Source organism: Neovison vison, chromosome 2, assembly GCF_020171115.1.
Source record: "Neovison vison isolate M4711 chromosome 2, ASM_NN_V1, whole genome shotgun sequence".
Taxonomy (NCBI): Eukaryota; Metazoa; Chordata; class Mammalia; order Carnivora; family Mustelidae; genus Neogale; species Neogale vison.
In genome coordinates, this window is record NC_058092.1 from 92,236,994 (window position 1) to 92,264,388 (window position 27,395).

The window sequence follows — 27,395 nt, forward strand, 5'->3', positions numbered from 1 at the left end:
AGACTTGAGTCAAACGGCCAAGGATGGAGGTGATTACATAAGCCACCCAAATAGATAACTTGGTTAGATGACAATTATACAGAGGGGAACTTTCAAGTCAATAGAGCAAGACTATCGTGGAAGAAAATGTATGCAAAAGAAGATAAAAGAGCTTATAGGAATTAGTCTAACTAGGAGGCAGGAAGGATGTAACAGAGGGAGGAGAGTCACAGATTGGAGGGTGATGAGAACACAGTAGCTATAAGGCTGGAATGAAATGTTCATCTCATTCAACTGCATTCTCGGAGTGCCTTCTCTATTTTAAGCATGACCTTGAGGTACAAGGAAATAACCAGGATATTTGGGGACTGCGTGCCTAGCCAGACCTTTTTACATGACTGCATGCACTGCTACTTGAGTACAACATATACAGGTATGTGGGGGGAGCCCTACACCAAAGGAGCCTCAGAAGAGGAAAAGACAAGAGTGACTGTTTTTAAAAAGTAAAATCAGACCTCTGAGAGCACACTGAAGGAAACAAATCTGTTTTGCAGGGGAGAGGCCAGAGACAGAGCTCTATGATGGTCCTTCAATACTAGAGTTGAAGAGAAATCAGCAAGCTGGAAGATTACAGCTATAAGAATGGTGAACTGTCAATTCACATTAGTCAGAAAAAGAGCACGTGGCCTTCATCTAAGGAAAGCAGCGTTCAAGAGAAGCAGTGATAGCTCGTCACAGGCATGTTGACCAGCATCTAGAACCAAACCGACACAGGGTCCTTCATACAGATTGATCCTTTCACTTACTCCTCCCCAAAAGCTTGGCTCACACATTCCTACTCTGTCATCTCTTCTATAAAAACATCTTCACTCTGCAGGTGCAATTTAATCTCACCCTGTCCTCTTCCGACACCTTTCCAGATTGTTTGTAGTACACGGTAGCGTGGAGGTCGTTATTGGTCTACACGGTCTTTTCCTTGACTGGACTGAATTCTTGGAATCCAGAACAATGTCAGTTTTTACAAGAGAATGCAAATACAGAGTGACTATTTCATAAATGTTTGCAATTTGAGGTATTTCTCAACCTGAGAGTCCCATGTTAGTGGGTAGCATGAGCTTAAGTTCCTCTTAACTGAAAAGAGGAAAATATATCACACTTTGTTTTCACACAGTGAGGCACTGAGAAACACTGAATGTTTCTACATAGGAAAATATTCTTACAATGGCACTGCTTGACCTATCTCTGACATTTTATAGAAGCAACAGCGTGCTGAAGAAGGCAATGCATGAAACAGAGAGAAAGGAGGTGAGAAAGGAGGTGAGACTAGGAGACACATTAATGAATTTTTTAACTTCTGAAGGTGTATGGACAGGCTCAGCTTTTTTTTTTTTTTTTTTTGGTCATTCTTCCTTTATAGAACCAAGATTCCACCTGAAAGGCATGAACGGAAACTGTCCTAGACATTAGAGGAAGGGTCATGGTCATGTAAGGAATGTCCTAAAACTAGGGTAAACGTGCAATTTTCTGTCCAAACCAGGATCTTTTGAGAGAAAAGGGTAGTAATTAATAACTATGCCAGGACAAAAGGGATAAATGGGGAGAGTTAGGGGTAAACCAGGACCTACAGTTAACTGTATCAAAAACCATTTTGTTCTTTTTCCCTACATTTCAAGAACACTACTGGAGTTTCCTCAGGAGAGGGAAATTATATCTCAACAGAGTACCAAGGTCATTCTGAATTGTTTTTCCCTCAATGAAATGCCTTAGCAGTGCAGGTTACATTTCTTTAATGGTCTTAGACATCCCTTAGATAACAAAGAGGTGAGAGATAATTTAACATATCTTAACAGATGAATAAAGCTGCATTTCCTGACATCCTAGGAGATGTCAGTTCTAGCTATGGGAGAGAATACGTGCTGTATTCAATGATTTTCCACTTATTAAGGTAATAAGAATCCTACAACATTTGGAAGATTAAAAAACAAAGTAATGTGTAGGAGGAGTGTCTTTGCTTCCCCGGTGGATGTGTGTGGGATGTACATTGATAATTCATTAATGCTAATGGGTGGAGCAGCTGTCAGTCCCCTGTGCTGCGTGGATGGAACAGCAGACTGTAGCTACGAAATAAGCCATTTGCAAAGCCAGTGATTTTGTGCACTTTATGTGATGATCTATGAAATTTTTACTAACTTTGAAAGAGGCATGCAGCTGAATTTTCTTCCTCTTTGCATTCCTGGGTGGGCAGTGTATTGTGAGTCAAATAATCAACATGTCGTTCCTTTTATGCCCCTTACAAATGCCAGAGATAAAAAAATCTTATTTTCTAGTTAGTCCCCTGTCTAATATTGGTTCTTGAGAGTCCCTTAACATCTTCGAGGTCAATTTGAAAACATCCCTCTTTCAGAGTTACATGTCATCTGGTGTACCATAGAGTTCTATCTTTATATGCATTTATTCTGCTGAGCATTCTCTCTATTATGCGAGGAGACTTTTGTAAATCTAATGGTCCCGGTTGATTCATTCTGATGAAAATATTTTCTTTGGGAAGTCTGAGAAAATAAGTTATGGGCTATCTATGGTAAGAAAAGATGCACCTTTATAATTTTCATTAACTAAAGTAGAGCAGATACAAAGCAAAATAACATTAAATAATAATTCATAAAATAATAATGCCTTCTGTCCTGAAAAGCAAGTTGCTCCCTGTAGAAAAATGTATCAAACTAAAATTATTGATAACTTTCTCTGAAATTCCTGAACATCATAAATATAAATGTGCATTCAGACACTTCCTTATTTCTAACTGATCTTAGATTATAACTGTTCTTCATTTTTCCCTAATAAGAATCCACAGTAAACCATAATGAATTAAAACTACATTAAGTTTGATGGTAGAAATGATATTTATAATATACCAATATAGAGAAAAACATTAATGGGTGCTAATATAGCAGAGCTGAAACTGCTTTTTCAAAACCCATAGATGAGGATGGCTTAAAATGACAGAGGATATCCTCCAAAAATCTTAATCGTAAATTGCTTGGCTCCTAACTTTGCAAAAAGAAGAAAGAATTGCTTTAAGAAAAATACAGAGTGTCTTTTCCCTGTGGCTCATTTATCCCCTTAATACCACCTGGATTGGAGGTTTAATGCACTCCTGGCATAGCACTGAACAATTTGAAACAGATGTGGAAAGCTGAATTTAAAAGGGACAGATTAATGGTTATTTATGAAAGATTGGAAATTTTCCCAAGTTACAATGCCCTGAACACTTTCAACGTATGCATGAAGGTGCTGTGGAGATTACTAAGCAATTTATCACACATGGGTAATGGCCAGAGCAACTGTCACTGTACCTAGTCCTCTCTCACTGTCAGAAATGTACAGTCTGGGTATAGGGGGGGAAGAAGACATACAGGGTAGGCATGAATTATGGGAATCTAGGCAAATATACAAATTAGTTTACTGACCAGATGGATGGATGGATGATGGATAGCTTGTACCAAGCACTATTTTTGGAATTATTCTGACAGGCTTTGTGATCATGTGTGATAGAACCAAAGGACTGGAAAAGGAGAGAAGACCAGGACAAAGACGCTGACTGAAATTATAACCTTTGATAAGGAGCCATCTGTGATCCTAGCTGCCACCATACTAATACCATTGTTAGTAGTTAAATATACATCAGTACTAGTTCTAGGAAAACTCAGAAAAATCCCTACCATTCAGTAGGGATGTGGCTTTGGGAGAGCTCATTCTCTTTCCAGCTCTGCTATTAAAAAAAAAAAAAAACTATAACCTTGGGCAAATCTCCATGGTAAAACAAGAATGATGACAAGGTCTGCCACATATGCCTCACTAGGGTAATACAAGGATCAAAGAATTAACTTGACTGAAAACACTTAATGACTGCTAAAAATAACTATTTTTCTATTTTTTCTACAATACTGCTTTTTGATTATTTCCAATCAATTCTCACTTCTAAATTTTTTTGTTGGCTATTCATGTGTTATTAAAAGAGAAATACCTAGCCCGGTAATAATCCCACCATCCTCCTTATATTTAGACAAGTCTGCTAAACCAGAAGTAACATAGACTCCTGTATAACTTTCACCTGAACAAAAAATACTATATTCAGATAATCCATTTCCTTATTTCGAATGTGCTAATGTTTTCATGCAAGTACACACTTCTTTGGTCATTGCTTCTTGCATGACAAGTGAGATGGACATTTTTCCACCAGTGAACAACTTGAAAATGTATCAAGTGTAATTGCATAATAGTCATTACAATGAATTCCAAAATATTCACGCAAACATACAAAAGAACAAAAACGTAGCCAAACACTTTTACCATTTATTAGTCAAAAGAGAATAGCATTTTAAACTTTTGTCCAATGCATAAACCCTAAAGGTTTTCAAAAGACAATAAAATTCATATTCCTAACCTAGTTCATTCATAGTTAAGTGGCTGTCATAGGCCCAGAATTCCGAATAACTTTAAAAAAAACTTGTATCTTGGATCTTTGAAATGTATCTTTGATTTATAAAGGCTTATAATTGCATCAAATCATCAAAACATGTGACTAAAGCTTTGATATTTGATGGCTTTTAGAATGCACACAAGATTGTTTGTGTTTACTACATCACTGAGATTTTGGCAGAAAGAAGTATCAAAAACTCAAAAAAAAAAAAACCTAAAAGTTGTGAAATGTGCACTAAGAGAAACCCACTAAAAAGCCATAAGCTATAGATCTACACTTATTATTTGTGAGATGAATATAATAGCAGAATGAGACTTTGTAGAACATTTTCTTATTATCCAAAAAATGTATTCTGTGGGGTTCCTGAACTTCTCTAGCAGGGAAGAGGGCTCTAGTCTTTCATGTCCTGAGGCTTTTTCTCTGAAGTTTCACTAGGTAAGATATTGTATGTGATGTAATCCTGAATCAAAACTTATTAACTATGTTTCTGGTGAAGGAAAGAAGAGCATACCTTTGATGAAAGAAAAAAAAAAATTAGCAAGCAAAAACCAATCTGAATGTAGGTAGGCCAGATCCCAAGTGGTTACTTACTACAAAATCTGGAAAGAACAAGGATCTACCACTCTTGGAAGAAATTCTATTTAGAGAGAGGCCATATAACCCAAAAAGTAAACCAGGCTTGATAGAGGTCCAAAATATAGAAATTCATATTTCTAATCCTGGCAGACAACCAGTGGATGTTTTCCTATCCTTGGTGATTTTAATCTTAAGTAATCACAAAGGAAATATCCTGAGTAATGGCACCACACATGTCAAATGCTCATGGCAGCATTAGATGTTTTTGAAGAATTTACTTTTCTACTAAGAACAAAATCACTACTTTAATGAAAAGTGTATTGACTACCTGATATTTATGAGGGATTATGTTACATACTAGGGGATTAAAAATGACTAAACATAGTTATCACCTTCAAGGATCTTATTCAGATGATGTCGGTTCCTTAATTAGCTTTTGCTTTGGTCATTTTCATAGATTTTTGCAGAATTTTGGACTAGAGAAAAGACCTAGGAGGTAACAATTTGATATGGATAGACAGTCAGGAGTCTGATGTTCTATTCCTGCCTTTCTGATCCTTGAGTAAGTCATTTAACCTTTTATGGCTTCAGTATTCTTGCCTGTGAAATGACAGGGTTTGACCCAAGGATTTTTTTCTTGTCTTTTTTTCTTTTTTTTTGACTCAAGAATTTCTCTTTTACCACTGTTCTTTGCTTACATGAGCCCTTTTCCGAAATCCCTACAGTTCTCCTGTCCGTTACTTTACTAAGAAGTATCTGATCCACAAATTCTTAATTAGGGATATTATGTGTCAGTAATTGAATCTGGTTACATTTATTCATAGAAGATAAAGACATTTCAGGTCCTAAATGACTTTCATTTTACCTCGGTGTAAAGTCCTCTATTCTCCAGGGTATACAGGATTGACTTGTTAGAAATGACATTCCTTCATTCACTCTTCAGGAATTCCAATTACTATGAATAATTAAAATCCAATATATGTTATAACCTGAGAAATTATTTGGACCCAAGTCTTGAGGGCACAGACCTGTGCACTCTACTGAAACCCCTTGTGGTGTCAAATCAACAGCCATATCATAGATGTAATTGTGGATCGGTGGTCCACTGAAGGTATTCTGTGACTGACACGTCCTTGTAGTAATTACGGCAGAATGCAGCTTCTATGGTAATGAAATAACAGAAAAAATATACCACAACAGAATTCCTCAGAACTATCCCCTAAATAATGTTGCTTTCTGTTGGGAAAAAAAAAAGACTTCACTGTCTAAACTTCTCCTTAGACAGCGGTGTTCTCCCCTACAGACGTTATAACCTACATTTTGCCCTGTACCAAACAAAGGAAAAATACAAGTGAAGAGTTGTTAACCAAAAATGCCCATCTTGAGAGTTAACAGTTAGGACCTCACCCACTTTGTCGGAGGCTTGCCAATTCCCACAATACAGTCTGTACACTTGGAAACATTCCTGCAAACTCAGTTTATGATCTATTCAATCAAAGCCAGTTGGCAATCACCCAGGGAGAATGTTTCTTACGGGCCTTCACTAATGTGTATTATCGTCTATAATCATCTCTCCCGGGCTTCTCCTGTTCTATTATAGTCAGGCTCTGCCTTTTTCTTCTTCCCTGTAATTAGGGACCCTGATTTAATGCAATATTTTGAGGTAAACACCTGTCAAAATAAAGGTCTTATGATTACATGACATACTATTACCACATAAGCTGTACTATTTTCACGTGGCTTTTTACTGCCACATCCACAATTTCAATTCTGCCGTGGCTTCTCCTGACTTTATCCAACGGATGGGCAAGTGGTGAGAGGCAGTTAAGAAGCAAAGTCAAGGTCAACTGAGGAAGACCCTGAAACTATGCTCCAGTACTGCCTAAAACGGTATCCCTGCCATGACAAAAACCAAGTTTGTGATTTCACAAAGAAATGCTCTGGGGCAGGCATCTGAATGGGGAAAAACACAGTTCCCAGAGATGTTTATTCTATAGTTTACAATGCCAAAGTGATGAGCCTTTTGGTGTCAAGAATCAGTTTTCTTTTTTTTTTTTTTCCAATTTATTTATTTTCAGAAAAACAGTATTCATTATTTTTTCACCACACCCAGTGCTCCATGCAAGCCGTGCCCTCTATAATACCCACCACCTGGTACCCCAACCTCCCACCCCCCTGCCACTTCAAACCCCTCAGACTGTTTTTCAGAGTCCATAGTCTCTCATGGTTCACCTCCCCTTCCAATTTACCCAAATTCCCTACTCCTCTCTAACGCCCCTTGTCCTCCATGCTATTGGTTATGCTCCACAAATAAGTGAAACCATATGATAATTGACTCTCTCTGCTTGACTTATTTCACTCAGCATAATCTCTTCCAGTCCCGTCCATGTTGCTACAAAAGTTGGGTATTCATCCTTTCTGATGGAGGCATAATACTCCATAGTGTATATGGACCACATCATCCTTATCCATTCATCCGTTGAAGGGCATATTGGCTCTTTCCATAGTTTGGCGACTGTGGCCATTGCTGCTATAAACATTGGGGTACAGATGGCCCTTCTTTTCACGACATCTGTATCTTTGGGGTAAATACCCAGGAGTGCAATTGCAGGGTCGTAGGGAAGCTCTATAGAACAGTGTGGAGATTCCTCAAGAAATTAAAAATAGAGCTTCCCTACGACCCTGCAATTGCACTCCTGGGTATTTACCCCAAAGAATCAGTTTTCTTAACAAAGATTTGATTCTTTTAAAAACTTTTTTGTTTATCTTCTTCTTCTTTTTTTTTTTTTTAAGGATTTTATTTATTTATTTGTCAGAGAGAGAGGAGCGAGAGCAAGCACAGGCAGACAGAGTGGCAGGCAGAGGCAGAGGGAGAAGCAGGCTCCCTGCCAAGGAAGGAGCCCGATGTGGGACTCGATTCCAGGACATTGGGATCATGACCCGAGCCGAAGGCAGCTGATTAACCAACTGAGCCACCCAGGCGTCCCTGTTCATCTTCTTATGTGCCTCTGGTTATGATACAGAATGGCACCTGAACTGCAGATCAGGGAGTTAAAAACAACAACAAAAAACATACACACACACACACACACACACACACACACACATATATATTTATTGTAGCTAAAATTCCTGTGTGGTCTAGAAGAAACGAGAAAAGTCTCTTAATGTAGAGCAAAGGAAGAGACTCCTTTGAAATGACTAGGCTACTAAAGTTGCAGGGAGAGATGCCAGGGGTAAAGGCCTACTAACTCCACTCCACTGTACCTCCCTTCCCTGACCCCAGAGGGTTTCTGGGCAGGTCCTGTGTTACAGGACAGACTGCTTAAGGCTTTTAACACAAAAGGTCAATACTGCTTACAGTTGAGTCCATAAGTAAGCAAATCATCCCCCAAGCAAAGTTTGTTTTCTGTAAACCCCTGCCTTGTTGTGTTCCTTCCTACTCCCCTTTCCTCGAGCCATCTGACTTACACTTTCCTCATCCAACCTTGCTCTGAGAGAAGGGCTCATGATTTAGCCTACATATTTACATGAACTGTTCCCTTCAGGATTTATCATTTGTGCTTTTATGTCTAGGAGTAGAAAGTTTAACATCTGATTAAAGAAATTTCAAGAATTGGATACAGGAATTGGGAGGGAAGAGTGGGCTTCTATGAGCCTACATACATTAGTGGGACTCTTCATATGGAAACATGGGGAAGATGAAATTTTAAAAAATTTTAAAAAAATCATTTTCCCACTTCTGGAAAAATGAAGCTTATCTTTCAATATCATTAGTCATTATACAGAAATAAACTTTTTCTCCTTTTCCATTTTCTTTCAAGTTTACTTCCTATGATTTTTATAATACCCTTGTGTGTCATTTAGGTATTAAAATCCCCATTTTATAGATGAGGAATTTGAGGACATAAGGTTAAATAGCTTAAAGACTATTCTGAGAGAACAAGGATAAATTTAACTCTGACAAGATAAATGAATATTTTAATGGTCTCTCAGTTACATCGTAAAGTATAAGTTGAGTTCATAAACAATGAATTTGAAAACTTGTAAATAACATAGTACAGAAACAGCAGTCTGAATAGCATTATTCATTCCAGACCTATGGACTGAATGCCTATTTTAGGATAGGCGCTAGAGATAAAGAGACGAAAGTCACAGTTCTTAACTTTCTGGAGCGCTCTAATCAGGCAGAGAGAACCATGAACAGACCATTGAGGATACACTAGAAGTGTTATGCCAGAAACCCTTCTGTCAGGTTCAGAGAAGACCTCAAAGGAGGTGCCCCAACCTGAGCCTTGATGGTAAAGAAGCATTTAGCTAAAAGAATGGGAAGTAGAAGGGTAAATTCAGACAGAGTGTAAAATATGAATCAATAGCTCTAATTTTGAAAAAGCATGTCTTCTATGAAAAAGATTCTCCCTGATTGAGCCCTTAGTTTTATTTTGTTTTCGAGGTTAAAATGAGGAAAACATATCTGTTTAAAAAAAAAAAAATCAGGGCGCCTGGGTGGCTCAGTGACTTAAGCCGCTGCCTTCGGCTCAGGTCATGATCCCGGGGTCCTGGGATCGAGCCCCGCATCGGGCTCTCTGCTCAGCAGGGAGTCTGCTTCCTCCTCTCTCTCTCTGCCTGCCTCTCTGCCTACTTGTGATCTCTCTATGTCAAATAAATAAATAAATAAATAAATCATCCGGACATCTGAATAGCCAATTATAAGCAATGGAATTGTAATCAGTGCTAAATATATCAGGCATATGGGAAGTCAAGTTTCTTACAAACTAAGAAGGGTTCATCTGTTGCATGCATACATGACAACTGCTCTTTAGGGCAAAGATGGTAGCAAAGTGGATTTAAAAAATACTTTTTATTCAAATTCAATTTAGTTAACATATACTGTATTATTAGTTTCAGGAGTAAAATCCAATGATTCATCAGTTTCATAGAACACCCAGTGCTCACTACAACAAGGGCCCTCCTTAATGCTCATCTGGAAATTATCCCACACCCCAGCCCACCTCCCCTCCAGCAACACTCCATTTGTTTCCTAGAGTTAAGAGTCTCTTAAGGTTTGCAAAGGGAAAGTTACCACCTAATTGCCCATGGCCAAGTCAAGAGCCACCGCTACTCCACCCTCTCCCCAAGCAGGGTAATGAGGAATGCTTCCCTCAGGAGACTCTCAAGCTCTCTCCAAACAGACTTACTTTCTGACTTTTCAGTTTTTCCTTTGAGGCAAAGAGAAAAAAATTTAAAAAGCTGAAACTGCTACATAAAGCAATGCTGTGTTTCCTGATTGTTCTACCAAAGAAGAACTAAACCGCCTTTAAAAATGTATTTTTTTTTCCTTGAGAGGTGTTAAGAATTACAAATGATTCTCCTAAAACAAAGGTAGGATAGTCTAACATATAGAACTAAGGCAGGAGAAGAGAAGTCTGAAAAAGTCTAATTTTAATCCAGCAAATGCCAACATACATAGATGGGTGATAAATTTGGCCCTTGAAAACCACAATTCCAATTTACCCTCTTTATGGAGATTTCTGTGAATTAATCAGAATGTGTGTAAAAACATTTTCACTCCTTAGAATAAAGATCATGTAGATGCATGATTTGTAAGTGTGAAGTATCACAACTATTTTTCTAGGTTATTTAACTTTCATTGTGGATAAAAATATATATTTTTGGCACACTGATTATAGTTCTCCTGGTTATAATTGTCTTTTGGTTCCAGTTAGCTTACAAAATTCTCCCTGTGGAACATTTGGGTATTCATAAATGACAATGGAGCAAATAAAACCCCATGATATAGGACAGAGGGTCCTCATTGTTTCATAAGCTTTATTATAAGAAGAAAATACATAAAGCTCTTTACTGTTTAAAAAAAAAAAAAAAGACCCCATAGTTGGCATGGCATGATTTTACATTTGCTTGCTTCTTTCTCTTGCCCTCTTTGTACCTCTTCTGGGAAAATAAGGTTTCTAATAGAAAGAGTCTCTCTCAGCATGAAGAATGTTCTCCTTCATTCCTAAGTCCTTATTCTCACATACTGAAACAACTTTAAAGCAACAGGTTTGTCATCAGTCCAATGACATGATCAGAATGGTTCCATATGTTGTTACTCTCAGTAAAAACTAGGCCTTACACCTGCACTAGGAAATGTACTCTAAATGGCCAATTTCCTCTTTTATATTCATTTCACTTGAAGACAATTTTATGGAACTTTCAAGGAAAGAGAAAGAAGACAACAAAGACCACAAGAAAAAGCTGCCAAAATGAATCCCTTCAATGCAAGGACCATACAGAGAATATTTTTACAGCTCAATTGTCAACTCATTGTTTGAAAGAAGTTATAATGAAAATGCAGATAACCACTCACTTTGATAGCATTAGAAATTACTGTTGTTATAATAATAAGATAGACTAGACTATAATAGCTATTCATAGAAAGTTCCTGATAGAAAGTGGAGGATAATTTGTATTCTCTGGACATAGAGTATGTAGAAAACATGACAGTCTACAATAAAATTCAACTTTCTACACTAATGAGTGAAGTGACTCACTTGAAAGAAGAGAAGAAAACAGTTTAATCTTAAAAGCGTAATTTCTTGAAAATTTCCAAATAAGCCAAAGCACTTAACTAGTACAAAAGACATTTTTGAAATTCAAATGCAAAGCCTCTGTAATATTGCAATATCTATATTGTTACCCACAGTTTTAACTTTACATGTATTTGTAGCAATATAATTATAAAAGTGTTAACACAAAACTTTACATGGAAACCAGCTGCATCACCTGTTCTGAGCTTTGATCGTTCCTTAGGTCATTAAACCACAAGGTTAGAAACCTGTTGTCTTTTTTTTGTGGTCAGTACAAAACATGAAGAAAGACCCAAAGTACCTCGATGAGGGGTGCCTGAGTGGCTCAGTGGGTTACCCTCTGCCTTTGGCTTGGGTCATGATCCCAGGGTCCTGGGATCAAGCCCCACATCGGCCTCCCTGCTCAGCGGGGAGACTGCTTTCCCACCACCCTCTCTGCCTGCTGCTCTGCCTACTTGTGATCTCTCTCTCTGTGTCAAATGAATAAAAATAAAATCTTCAAAGTACTTGGATGAATGAATGGATGAATGCTAGAAGCTAATATTTAATGAGCACTGGGCTAGACCTCTTTCATATATCATTTATTTTATTCTGTATGCATTTTACAGATGATAAAACTGAGGCCCTTATAAAACATTTTACAGATGATAAAACAGAGAGTAATCTATGTAAGGTCATGATGCCAATAGATGACAGAGTCAGTAACTGCCACTCAGTAAAATGAGCTACAATTTCCTAAACTGTAACACAGAAAAGAAAAACACTTATTTTTCTGGTGCTAATTATATGCAATCTCTAATGAGACCAAACCAATTGGGTAGGGACCAAAGAGGAGGTGCCTAAAAACTATCCTCTCAGAAGCAATTAAATACATACACACATAGATGCCCATGCACACACAGAGCAGAGTCACATCCTTTAGGATGCAAACCATAAAGTACTTGTCTTCTTTGAATACGATTATCAACAAAGTAATGTACACGGAACCACTGCAAGCACACCCACAAACTGCTGTAACTTCAAAGGATCAAAACAGCAACATTCTTTACCCATCTATATTCAATATAGAGGAAAGATTTTTTTCAGAAATTTTTAGGGTGCCTAGATGACTCAGTTGGTTAAGCAACTGCCTTCAGCTCAGGTCATGATCCCAGAGTACCAGGATCGAGTCCCACATAGGACTCCCAACTCCACAGGGAGTCTGCTTCTCCCTCTGACCTTCTCCTCTCTCATGCTCTCTCTTTCGCTTTCTCCCTCTCTCTCAAATAATTAAATATTTAAAAAAAATTTTTTTAAAAAGAAAATTTTAAAACACATCATTCTAAATCATGCCATTGAGTAAGTACAAGGGTAAGTTCACATCCAGACCAGTTTCCTACATATACCTTCCATATGTACAACGTGTAAAACAAAAGCTGATTTCATCACGATAGCCTTGGAGAATTGTAAGATGTGAAGTACTTTTTAATCAAAGAAAACACTTACATCAAGTTCAGTATGAAGTTTGTGGCAAATATATTTTAATTGCATATTAGTTCTTAGAAAATGTTCCCTTTGTTTGGTAACTATCCGATACAAAGTATTGATCAAGTTCACAGTGACACTTTATCTTGTAGCTATGCTTAATAAGCCGGTGTGCCATCCAAGACCAAGGAGTAAGCTGAAATCATTGGATCACCCTAGTCAAAGGCTTACATTAAATTTATCTAGGGTTGGGGCGCCTGGGTGGCTCAGTGGGTTACAACCTCTGCCTTCAGCTCAGGTCATGATCCCAGGGTCCTGGGATCGAGCCCTGCATCGGGCTATCTGCTCGGCAGGGAGCCTGCCTCCTCTCTCTCTCTCTCTCTCTCTCTCTCTCTCTGCCTGCCTCTCTGCCTACTTGTGATCTCTGTCAAATAAATAAATAAAATCTTAAAAAAAAATTTATCTAGGGTTCTCCTGAACCCAGAACAATTGTATCCTGATATCTGGAAGTGGGGTTGTGTGTTGACATTATTGCAAAGCCCCAGATGATTCAGAGTTGTGAGTACAGCTCTGGTCCCGTCCTGTTCTGTAAAAAAAGAAGAAACAAAGCCATGTGGTGACTGAGTAACTTGACCCAAGCCACACAACTAGTTGGCGACAGATGCATGACTTGAATCAGGTTTTTCTCACAGTGCCACTGTTCCTGTCAATAAGGCTAGAATTTGTTGGCTAAAAAAAATACATTGACTGGCTAAAAAGTATGCATAAGACAATTCTGACTTATACTACATCCTTGTTGAAAACATTAGATGAACTTTTAATTTATCTCTGAAAATTCAAACATATTGCTAGCTCCCAGCAAGCATGAATGGATCCTCTAAAGACAGGAGACATAATGTCAAACCAAAAATCGGAGTTGATAATTGAAATATGAGCAGTGCCTGAGAAGTGAGTATAGAGTTGACACTCAATATATATTTGCTGATCTGAAATAAATGTGCTAATTGTTTTTCTCTGCTGTAGACATTAGCCATCTTCCCCTTAACAGATACACACATACATTTTGTCATACAATGGCCTCATTTCTCTTACAATTTTCCTGAGAGTTGCCAAAGCCATTATACTACCATACCAGAAAAGCTTCATGCTCCCAGGCCGTTGAAAGGAAATGACAAATAATAATGTCTTTCTTATCATATAAAAAGAATAGGAGGCAATACAATTTAGTAAAAAGAACACCGGGCTTCCAGTTCTTCATTTAAGAATCTTTCTAGACATCACCCTGCCTAACACGTAAAACACTGAATAGATTGAAAAAAATCAACAATTCTTGGATCCATAAGAGAGGGAAAGACACAGGACAAACCTCAGCCCCCAGGAATGGAAAGAAAGACTAGCAAATACAGGGAGTCACAACTTTCCAGAGCAGAGACTCCCCAGCAGAGACTGCTGTGGGATCTAGTGCCAGTGCTGGGCTAGGAAAACCTGAACTGGTATTGACAAATTGCCAAAAGTTCAGTGCTTACAACTCTGAGAGTTAAACAGTCCAGGGGGAGCCATCATAGGGGAAACCCACAATATTGTAAGACTACCTTTAGGAGCTTGGCCAGATTCATACAGTCAACAGGAGAGGAAAATCCCCAGCTTCTGGCAGAAGGAGGAGAAAAGGCACTCTGCTCGTCTTTGTCTTCTTCTTCAGATTTATTTGTTTATTTGAGTGTGTGAGAGAGAGAGAGAGAGAGAGAATGTGTATGCGTGTGAGTGGAATGAGAAGGAAAAGGAAGGGAGCAGAGTCTCCAATGAGCGGGGAGCTCCACATGCAGGGCTGGATTGCAGGACCCTGAAATCATGACCTGAGCTGAAATCAAAGGGAGTCAGATGCTCATTCCACTGAGCCACCCAGCTGCTCCCACTCTGCTCCCACTCTGCTCTAATAAGACGTGTCCTCAGGAAAAACTTGTTAAAGGAAGCCTGACCAGTTGGGGTATTACCAGTGTAATATACCCCATAATATATGGGGTAGTGGGGGTGGGGGGGTGGGGAAGAAAATACTCCGCTCTAGCTCACTCTACCCAACCTTTTCCACCGTGGCAGGGAGGAAAAAAAAAAGACAAACAACACTTGTAAGTTCACTGTCCGGAAGCATAAGATCACTAAAACAGAAATATATCTGGGAAACCCCTAACTATTTGAAAACTAAATAGTGCACTTCTAAAATGACCCATAAGAAGAGAGTGAAAAGTGGGAAAAAAATGCTAGAAAGTATTTCAAGATGAACAAAAATAAAAATACAGCTCTTATCAAACATTTAGGAGGGAGCAAAAGTAGTACTTAGAAATTTACAGCACTAAATGCCTATGTTAGAAAAGAGGATTCTCAAACCAATGAGGACCTTAAAAAACTAGAAAAATAAGAACAAATTAAACCCCAAGTAAGAAGACAAGAATAAAGAATGGAGCAGAAATCAGGGAAATATGAAACAGAAAAATAGAACCAACCTCATATGAGTTTAATATAATTCATCACCAATTAATTAGACTGATCAAGAAAAAAAAGCAAAGACAAATTACCTATGTCAGATACGAGAGGTGACACTACTATAAAGTCTACACAAAAACTATCAAGGCTTACCCAGAAAGAAATCGATAACCTGAATAACATATATTTACTAAGGAAACTGTAATAAAAATGAAACAAAATGAAACAAACAAACAAAAAAAACAACCCCACCCCCCAACTTCCTATAAAGGAAACTCTAGGCCTGGAGAGCTTCCCTGATAAATTCTATAAAACACTTCATGAAAAAATAATGCTGATTCTATAAAAACTCTTTCAGAAAGTTTAAGAGAAATGAATAGCTCCCCATTCATTCTTTGGGTGCTAAACTACTAACAAACGTGGACAAATAAATGACAAGAAAATAAAACAACAATAAATAAAAAGGACAATCTATTGTTACCAGTTGGGGTTTATCTCTGGAAAGCAAGATTGGTACGACCTCAGAAAATCAATGTAATTCACCAAATTAATAAATTATAAAAAAATGATAAAATCATTTCAATTGACGCAAAAAGAACTTTTGGTAAAATCCAACATAAATTACTGATAAAAACTTTCAGCAAAGTAGGCCTAGCATAGAACATCCTCATCTTAATGATAGGTATTTATAAAAAATTACAGATAACATTTTACCTAATAGTAAAGGACCTAATAGTAAAAGACTTAATGCTTTCCCCCATGAGGTCAGGAATAAAGCAAGTATATACCTTTCCTCTAATTCTAGCAGCATTTTCCTGGAGGTTCCAGCCATTGTCATAAGGCAAGAATGAAATAGAAAGCATTCAGACTACAAAGGAAGAAGTAAAACCACATTTATTCATTGACAACATGATTGTCCATATTTTAAAAATCTGTTAGAATTGGTGTGCCTGGGTGGCTCAGTTGGTTAAGTGTACAACTCTTGGTTTGGGCTGAGGTCATAATCTCATGGTCATGAGATTGAGCACTGTGTTGGGCTCCACGCTCAGCAGGGAGTCTGCTTGAGATTCTGAGATTTTCTCTCTCTCCTCTCTCCATCCCTCCCCTCCCCCTTCACTTGCTGTCTCTCTCTCAAAAATAAATAAATCTTTTTAAAAATCTGCTAGAATAATTCTAATTTAACTAACTGGAGTTAATTCCTGTAAGTGAGTTTAACAAGGTTGTAGGGTAAAAGATCAATTTATAAAAGTCAGTTACATAGCAATAAATAGAAAATGAAATTATAAACCTACCATGTACAATAGGATCCAATGAAATATGAAATAATTAAGGATATATGATAAAAGATGTGCATGTCCTTCACTCTGACAACTATAAAACATTGTTGAGAAACTAAAGACCTAAATAAATGGAGAGCTATACCATGTTCAGTGGTCAGAAGACTCAATATTGTTAAGATGTCAGTTTTCTCATAGTGATCTATAATTGAACACAATCCCAATAAAAACTGCAGCAACCTTCTATTGGTGAGATAAGATGTCTCCAAAATTCATAGAAAATACAAAGCACCTAGAAGAGCCAAAACACCTTTCAAAAGAAAAAATCTGGGAATAAACACTGTTTGATTTTAAGACATTAATTTGTTGCAACAATCAAAATAGCATTGTATTAGTTTAAATATGGAGAGACATCCATGGAACTGAATACAGAATCCAGAAACATACCAACACATAAACAGACAACTGATTTTCTACAAAAGTGAAGAGGCAATCCCGTGGAGAAATGAGTATCTTTTCAACATATGGTGCTGGAACACAAGGATCTCCATATGCAAAAAAAAAAAAATGAACACCATTTTTGAAAAAAAAAAATGAACACATATTCAAAAATACCTCAAAATAGACTATAAGCCTAAATTTAAAGCCTAAAGCTATAAAACTTCTAGAAGAGAATATCTTTATATCCTTGGATAGGCAACTATTTCTTAAATGCAATGCCCAATAGGCACGATCCTTAATGTAACAAATTAACAAACTTTTTTTACTTTCAATATATCAAAGTAAAAACTTCTGTTATATATACACCATTAGTAAGATAATAAAAAGTCAGGCAACAAGCTAGGAGAAAATAAAGGGAAATCATATTTTATTAAGATCTAAGGGGGCACCTGGGTCACTCAGTCATTTAAGTGTCTGACTCTTGATTTTGGCTCAGGTCAAGATCTCAGGGTTGTGAGATCAAGTCCTTATTGAGCTCTGGATTTAGTGGGAGTCTGCTTGAGATTCTTTCCCTCTCCCACTGTTTCCCTACTTGCATGTGTTCTCTCTCTAAATAAATAAATAAAAATCTTTTAAAAAAGTAAAGAACTTGTATCTAAAATATATGCAGAACTCTCAAAACTCAATAATAAGAAAACACACAGCCCATAAAAAATTTTGACAAAATGTTTGAACAAGCACTTCATCAGTGAAGGTATATGGGTGGTAAATAAGCACATGGACAGATGCTCAATATCATTAGTCATTAGAGAAATGCAAATCAAAGCCACAATAAGGTACCACTATACATCTGCTAGAAAAGATAAAATTTAAATGACTGACCACACCCACTGCTGGTGAGGATATTATTGGAGCACCTAGAATGCTCAAATATAGCTGGTAGGAATGTTAACAGTCAAATCTCTTAAAAAACAGTTTGGTAATCTCTCAAAAATTTAGACATGTATTTACATATGATCTGCCCATTTCCCTTTCAATATTTACCTAAAAATGAAGCATATGTCTATATAAAGACTTACACTTGAAAGTTTACAGAAGCTTTCTTTGTAATAGCCCCAAACTGGTCATAACTTAAAAGTCCATCAACAGGCTAAAGGACAGATTGTGCTATATCTATACATAGAATAATAGAAAAGAAAGAAAGATCTTTCATTTAGCATAATGTCCTCCAAGTTCTTCCACACTTTTGCAAATGGCAGGATTTCCTCCTTTAGGAAGTCTGAATAATATCCCTTGTGTGTGTGTATATATTTTTTCTTTATTTGTATATCCATTTGTATATCCGTATATGTGTATCTTTATCCACGCATATATAGGTATTTTCTTTATCCATTAGCCCACTGAGGGACATTAGGTTACTTCTGTGTCTTGCCTATACTTATGTGAAGAATCTAAAATAGCCAAATGCATAGAAATAAAGAACAGCATGGTGGGTGCCAGGGACTGGTATAAAGGGGAAACGGGGCAGTATTAGTCCAAGAGTGCAAAGTTCAAATTGTGCACAATAAGTCCTAGAGATCGGGGCTCCTGGGTGGATCAGTGGGTTAAAGCCTCTGCCTTCAGCTCAGGTCATGATCTCAGGGTCATGGGATTGAGCCCCACATTGGGCTCTCTGATCAGCAGGGAGCCTGCTTCCCCCTCCCCCTCTGCCTGCCTCTCTGTCTACTTGTGATCTCTCTCTTGTGTCAAATAAATAAATAAAATCTTTAAAAAAAAAAAAAGTCCTAGAGATCTACTGTACAGCATAGAGTCTGTGTTTAATAATCCTGAGTTATATACTTAAAATTATACTTATTTAATAATCCTGTGTTATATACTTGAAAATCCATCAAGTGGCTAGATCTTAAATGCTATCACATAAGTAAATAAATGAAGAGGGCATGGAGAACTTCTGGAAGTGAAGGATAGGTTTAGGGCATACATTGTGGTGATGGCTTCAAGCATTTATACTTATCTCCAAGTCTTGTCAAGTTGCGGGCGTTAAATGTATACGGCTTTTTGTATTCTAATTATACAATCAATAAAATGGTTTTTTAAAAAATAAGAACTATTGTTACACAAAGCGACATGGTTTAATCTCAAAATAATTATGCTGAGTGAAAAAAGCCATACAAAAACTAATAGATACTGTATGATGCGGTATATAAAATTCTTTTTTTTAATGTACTCTATACATTAAATATCTATATTTAATGTATAGAGTATCTATAAGATTTTGAAAAATGCAAACTCACAGCCTGAAAGCAGAACAGTGCTTTCCTGGGGATTGAGGAAGGGCAACAAGTAGAAGCATGAGAGAGAAATTACAAAGCAGTACACCCAAAAACTTTGGGGGCTGTTTTTTATCATCTTGATTAATGATATTTCACTTGTATATTCATTTGTCAAAACTTATCAAATTGTACACTTTAAATATGTGCAATGGACTATGTATCGCAACATTTTCTTTTTTTTTTTTAAAGTGGTACTAGTTTCTGCCGGAGACTACATTATAAATAGGGCATAAGGAGGGAGAGATGAAGTACAGACTACTCTCTTAGCTTTAGACTGGAAGAGGGAGACTAAAATAGCCAGATAGAAAGTTGGGTTAATGTATTTTAAGATGGGAGGAGTTAAGTATACTTATTTGCCACAAAAAAGAAGTAAGTGGAGAGAACAGAGTTGAAAACGTAGGAGTCAAGAGTCAGCTGACTGTGGGCTGAAAAACCTATGAAGAAAAAGAAGTCTTGAGTAGGAGGAATCCTACAGGTACACAGGCAGGTATATTTTGTTTTGGGGGTGGAATGTGCAGGACTAGACTAAAGAGTCGGTAGAATTTCAGTTGTTCATTCTATCTCTTCAGTTTTTGGAAAGAATGAGGTATGAGAGGGGTGGGGTATGAAAGAGGAATAGTGGAGTTTTGGAAGACCCACTGGCCACAGCACTGGCTACAGTGGTCGGAGAGAAATTTACATCAAGGTGCATTCATCTGTAATAGAATGGCAGACCGTGAATATTTTAAGTCAACAAAATAACTCTCATTTATGCATGTACACAATGGATTATGATCTCCAGTTCTTCCCTGCTCTCTCTGCCCCTAACCAAATTTCACTTCTGTGCTCATCTTTCCACTGAGCCCATGCCCTTTTCCCTCAACACACATTTTAACAAACTCTTTAATTTTATTGGGAAATACTTCTAACATACACATGAAAATAGAGAATACTGTAGTGAACAGCAATATTCTACCATCCAGCTTTATCAAATCTCAACACTATACCACACTGCCCTCACCTAACACAATCCTTAGACCAAATACAGGGTTACTGGACAAGAGAGGTTTCATCACCAGCAAACATCAACAGGCTCACTTACTTTTCACATTTCATACATTTCATGAATAATGCCCAGAGCACCTCTGAGAACTTCAGCATTTCTGGGGGTAGGCACAAATCAAATATGGCCAGAAATGGCCACTGGCAAGCTAATTAGGTGGTTCCCCTGAAATGAACCATTAATATGTTAAAGCAATGCAAATTAGATCACACCCACAGGTCCTAGGTCTGGAAAAAAATGCTCTGGCAAAGTACGAATTTTTAATAAAAATGGTAATTATGATTCACAGCACGGATCCTATTTTTCTTTAGCATTCTTACGTTCACTGCCATTTTGGCATTGGTAAACATGGGAAGGCTAATAAAAAATATTTTTCCCTACCTCATGTAAAATTTCTGAAGCTGAAAGCACGAAGTCAGTTTCTAAAGAAAGAGCTTTATTCTTTAAGCAGCCATAAATCTTCCATTAAGTAGAAACAAAAACCAAACCAAACCATGGTCCAAATGACAGAGATATTACCTGCCAGAACAGACTGTGGGCATCTCCTCTCAGAAGTTCGACTGTATCCCCTGCCTGGATATGCAGTGGGGGTCCTTCATGATGAGCTGGGAGTGGTACTCCTGAATAGTTCTTAATGACCTGCATCTTTGGTAAGCCTGAAAATAAGCAACACAACTTTTAGAATTGAGAAAATAATGACATGTGAGGCCTGAATGTACTTTAAAGTAAGAACAAGGCCATTAACATTACCAAGGTTTAATAGCACCAAAGCCATGTAAACATTTGAAGTAACTACAATGGAATGCTTTACAACCTTCTTATTATTTGAGAAGGTAATGGAATAAGACACATATTTATCTCCTGATCCTTTACAAAGGATCACCATCAATCTCTTTTTAGTTGAAAAAATATTTCTTTCAGCTGATGCCTGCTTCATAAAAAACATATCACGTACAGTTTAATGGAAAAGAATCAATTTTTTCATCAACTCTATCCTTTCTGCCTATTACTTTCCTCTTGGGCACTGGCTGATTTCATCACTAAGGAGGCTCACCCTTTCTGTGTATGTATCACAGTGCCCAGTATAAGGCTCATATCTTAAGGTTATCTTTGTAATTCAAAAGCAAAAAGGTGATGGATGTGCCACCGCAATACTTAAGACATTTATATGGAGAAATTCTTCAGGCTCAAATTTAGGCTTGCAAAACAGACCCAATAAAAGGAGCATGTCTAAGCCAATAGCATCAACAACACTTGAAATACAGATCCATCCTTTTTCTTTGTATTTCAAAGAATGTGCAATGGAGGTCTCAGTTCAATATTTCATTTTTGAGAACAGCTTCAACTGCACCCAAGCCTAACTACACCAATACTGGTCACGAATGGACAACTTCACAGTCACCTTTTCCTTTATAGGTGAGATGCTCCCTCCTGTAAGAGAGAACACTCATAAACATGACATTTGGTGCACATTCAGGGACTCGAGCCATTGCTTATTACACATGTCAAGACTTTTTTATTCCAATGATGGACCATGGTAAAGCTGCAACTTGCTGGAAATGCTATGCCCAATAGAGTAGGAACATGCGTGGTGGTCCTTCAGTTCTAGATGTCCAAGTTACCTAGAAAAGGTTGTCCAGGTTACACAGACCTCAATACCTACATGAAATGCTCCTGCAAACAATTTAATCGAGTCCTCATAATCCTCTTTCAACAACCATCCCAGATGGAAGAAAGCAAGTAGAGCTGTAAATTAGGCAGAACTGAAAAGCGTTAGTCAAGACCTTCTTATCAACTCATCCATCAGAAGGCAGGAGGACTGAAAAACGTTGGACCCTTCACCCCAATTTAGCTGCTGTAACTGCTGAGGCATGTTACAAGTTGCTACATCTCCCCTTTGCTTCAGTTCTTGTGCCCCAGAACCCCTGGAGGGATGACTTTCATCCCACATCTTTCATGGAGTGTTTCCCGACCAGATGCCCTTACACAAACAGCAAACTTGATTGTCTTTCCCAAAAACAACACTCAACAGAACTCTTCTCAGTCAAGTGTTTATCAGATTTGTTCTCAACACACAGTATATGCCTTGAGTAGAGAAAAAAGCTTATTTTATGTTTTCTATCAAGTTGCTGTTGTTTATTTTATATGAGACCTAAATATTTCCTGCACACAACTGATTTAGAAGTTCCAAAGATGGAAGAGGATGCAACCTAAAGTAGAATTTTAGTCTGGTCCGAACAATAGTTATTCCATGTTGGGGGGCCAGAGTTGTGGTTAGCCTTGGTTTTTTGTTTTGTTTTGTATTGTTTTTTAAAGATTTTATTTATTTATTTGAAAGAGCGAGAGAGATCACAAGTAGGTAGAGAGGCAGGCAGAGAGAGTGGGGGAAGCCGGCTCCCTGCTGAGCAGAGAGCCCAATGTGGGGTTTGTCTATCCCAGGACCCTGAGATCATGACCTGAGCCGAAGGCAGAGGCTTAACCCACTGAGCCACCCAGGGGCCCCTAGCCTCAGTTTTGTTGACCATTCTTAGAATAAGGAAAGCATTTCATTAGTAGGCTCCCTTGATAATTTGTTTTTATGTCAATTTTAAAATAAAGGCTGAAGTCAAGGAATAAGAGTTTTTAAACCTGAAATAACTGATGTGGCCTCAAAGACTGGGACCAGTGAAGTGCCTGGAAGGACTCTGGCCTTCCCTGCAGTAGACCCACAGAGACAAAACCAAGCAGTGCTTGATGGAAGCAATAAATCTGTGATTGTCAACATGCCCAACTTAGTCCATTCTCAAGAACATGGCTGAAAAACCATAAAGTGTCTAGAGAAAAAAAATTAATGACATCTCACCAGCCATATATAAATTAGGGGTTAACATATGGCATACCCAGTGACAAAGAAGGCTGTGAAATGTAAGACATGGAACAATGCTACCTTATTTATCTTTTTTGATGGAAAAAAATGCCCATCACATAATGGAATGCCCATTACACATAGCCTACTAAAACCCTACTTAAAATTTGAAGTCTTACGTATATTAATATGCTCTGATCAGGAAATGAGGCCTTAGTAGTCTTAAAGCTTACTTAGAACTCAGTAGTCTTTGAAATGATGGACTTGGTTTTTTTAGTCTTACTTATTGTTAAATTTTTCATTCACTGTATCTCTTTTGCTGTAACTTTCTTCTTGGTTATGAACTTCATTTGGGAAGTTGATCTAGTAAGCACACTAGCATAGGGTATGTTGCTGACCTCATTCCTAAAACAGAATTGTGTGCTCTTTGCCAAGAGTGATGGTTGAGCCTAGGTAATAGTCAAAAAGACATTGCCACTTACTTGAATTTAGCCATAAATGACTTTCAAAATACAGCATTTATTTGATTTTTTTTTTTTTTTGTGGGATGAGTTAGGAGTTTATAATGGAATTTATATTTTTTAGTCATTTGTTAGAATAATCTCTGGCTATTTACTTCTGATAGGTCAGCACTTCCCATTTCAGGATGATCTGTCATCAGGTCAATAGGGCTCCAGAGATCAAAGAATAAAAGGGATCAAGCAAGGCCACTGTGACATAATGAATTCTGACACCTTGACCTTGTCGCTGGTGCTTGCATATATATAATAGGAGTGCTAAGATACTGGTGTTCCCAATGGCTTATATTCCTCCTTTTTATAAAAAGACGAAAGAAAGAGAGGGAAAGACAGATAGACATGGTAACATCGCTAAGAAGGTGAACATATTTCCATTAATGGATAGATAAAAATGCAATTTAAATAAGAAGAGAGATTGGGTTAAACTTCATGTCAGCATTCAACCATCAATATAATTGTTAACACAGTCTAAATGCCAGGCAGGCATCACACTCATAAATGAGATCAGGAATGGAGAAGAAATTAGATTTACAGATCCTCATATTTCAAATAGCCATTTGGTGTTGATTTACTGCAGGTTTTCCTCTCTCCTTATAAAATATTCCTGACAGGTTCTTTTTTTTAATTTTAAATTTTTAATTTTTTATTACATATAATGTATTATTAGCCCTAGGGATACAGGTCTGTGAATTGTCAGGCTTACACACTTCATAGCACTCACCATAGCCCATACCCTCCCCAATGTCCATAACCCAACCACCCTCTCCCTACCCTCCTACCCCCAGCAACCCTCAGTTTGTTTTGTGAGTCTCTTGTGGTTTGTCTCCTTCTTCCTGACAGGTTCTAACCTCTCTTTAAAAATGTCCAGCAGAGAACATTCACTACATGATACTTTACACCCCAATGATAACTCACTGGGGTGTATAGTTTATTAACAAACCCTATCTAAAATTTACTCCAAAATCTCTGCATAACTTCTCTCCACTGACCTGCCTCCTTTTATCTGGAGTTATGCTGGAGGTGGCAAATCTCCTTTTTATACGTTAGCCTTTCAAAATTTGTTCAGGCTTAAAATCCCTAGTTATTCATATTTTTCTTTAGCTATTCATATGTCAAGGAATTCTAAAATGCAAAGCATTATAAATCTACAAAAGTTGATGACAGTTTTCCTCACTAACTCTGATCAAACAGAAATAAATAACCAAAAGTTATTCTAAAAACTGATTTTAAAAATATAAATTCCATTATATTATAAAATTATAACTTATCCCAGAAAACAGCTTCTTTCCTCTTGGGTAACACAGACCCAAGCATTGTTCAGTTTCTTTCTGCTCCAGAATAGCTTTTATAGTGCATAGACTGGTTTAGTTACAGGGCTGCTCATCAAAATCTGAAAATTTATCATGCAACTACCTTCAGATATTAAATGCAAAAAATCATATATAATTCCAACATGTACAGTTAAGCAATGTAGGAATTTCCCGAAACTTTATATAATGACTTATCTTTATCTAAAAGAATATAATTAAAATGGCTAAGACTAATTAGTGCTCCTGCCAAATGTTATTTTAGCTTGTTTCATTCCCTACAGCAAATACTTTGCTGTGCAGCTAACTACATCCTTGATATATAACTCTGGACAGTTTTGCCCTTTAACTTTTGTTCACACTAGTCATTATACTTAGTCTTAAATCAGACAAGTTTCCCAAGTCATCTTATGCATGAATTAACAAACTGAAGAATCGGCAATATTAAAATTATGGCTATACTCCAGTACCAGTCATCAGGTTCCAGTTAAATAAAACTGAAGCCAATGTAATTACAAGGCATGCTAGAGCTTTGAAAAACAATATGCAAGTGAAAGGGGATCTGAAGCAAGATTTCCTTCCAAGTTTGAATCTAATGCCACTAAGAATGACACATGCCAAGAAATTTTTTAAAAATAATTTTTTAGGGGCGCCTGGGTGGCTCAGTGGGTTAAAGCCTCTGCCTTCGGCTCAGGTCATGATCCCAGGGTCCTGGGATGGAGCCCCGTGTCAGGCTCTCTGCTCCGCGGGAAGCCTGCTTCCTCCCCTCTCTCTCTCTGCCTGCCTCTCTGCCTCTCTGTGATTCCTCTCTCTCCGTCAAATAAATAAAATCTTAAAAATAATAATAATAATAATAATTTTTTAAAGTTAATTCTAAGCAGAACCCTATCTAAAAGTTTGCCAGATATAAACATGAACAATTTTCATATAAACCCTCAAAATTCAATGAACAGCCTACTGTACCACTATCAACCACTTGGCTTCTGAGAAGAGTGATGGCCACAACATAGATTAGTGTTTATACACAGTGCTGATATCACTGTCCTAATGCAACGGGCTTCCCCGGGGCAATAACTTAGAGAAGAGTTAGATAAATGAGCTGTCAGTAAGGTGCTGGCCTTTCACCTCTGAGGCCTAATTTAAAAACTAAACACAGCCACATTAAAAAATAATTACTTCTACAAGATGTCGGAGAATATATTGATTTACCCTGGGAAGCTGATTACAAGCATCACATATTCATTCCTTCCTTCAATGCCCTGAGCACCCCATGAGTTCTGAGCATGGTGGACTGACAACCAAGCAAGGACGTGCTTCCTGCCCTCAAAGAGCCTACCATCTACTGATGAGGCAGGTAAACTCAAACACAATAGAACTAACTGGGCATAGGCTCTGGTCCAGCGGGAAATTTTTCGAAATATGCCTGTCAATAAAAATTTCAGGGCATGTATTTTGTAAGTCTCTAGTAGAACCCTGAAATCTACTTTTATGTTGCTATAAGTTTCCTAGGTGTGGTTTCCAAATCCTGGCTAGGTGTAGAAATCACACTTTGTGGGTGCATGAGCAATTCATGACCAACAACCAGTGGTTCCAAACATGCTTTTGAAAAAGCTGCGGCAAAATAACACCTTGCCAGCTAAATCCTCTTAACATTAATGTCTGGGCTCTTCCTGACAGAAGTTTACAATCGAACCATCATGTCTGGTGACCAGACTGAGCAGAATGAGCCGTGGGCAAGGTAGGTAGCTAGGCTGCTGGGCTTCCCCTGACTACCACATCTCCAACCAAGCAGTGCATGTCCACTTACTTGTTGGTCTTCATAGAGAAGCCAAAGGAGGCTCATAATGGAAACCATCTGTTACAACAGAAACAGACAATTTGGTGGAAAACAAACTGGTCTAAAGAACTAATGGTTCACGAAAGGAACACTCCCTATCAATGGCTTCAAAAATTTTTACCCAGAGAGGGCTACTTTTCCTTTTAAAAACAATGATGAATCAGATGAAGGAAATAGCACTGTCATTCCTCATATAAAAACAAGGATCAGACAGAGATACGTCCCTCCACT

The 27,395-nt window shown here is 37.7% G+C and overlaps 1 protein-coding gene across 1 annotated transcript in view; it reads right to left on the minus strand.

The window, feature by feature from the left end:
• VAV3 (vav guanine nucleotide exchange factor 3) overlaps positions 1 to 27,395 on the minus strand; it is a 364,578-nt gene that overhangs the window by 46,622 nt on the left and 290,561 nt on the right. Inside the window, exon 20 of the mRNA XM_044238799.1 lies at positions 21,177 to 21,313. Within this exon, the coding sequence (XP_044094734.1) occupies positions 21,177 to 21,313 (137 nt within the window). The remainder of the gene's footprint in view (positions 1 to 21,176; positions 21,314 to 27,395) is intronic.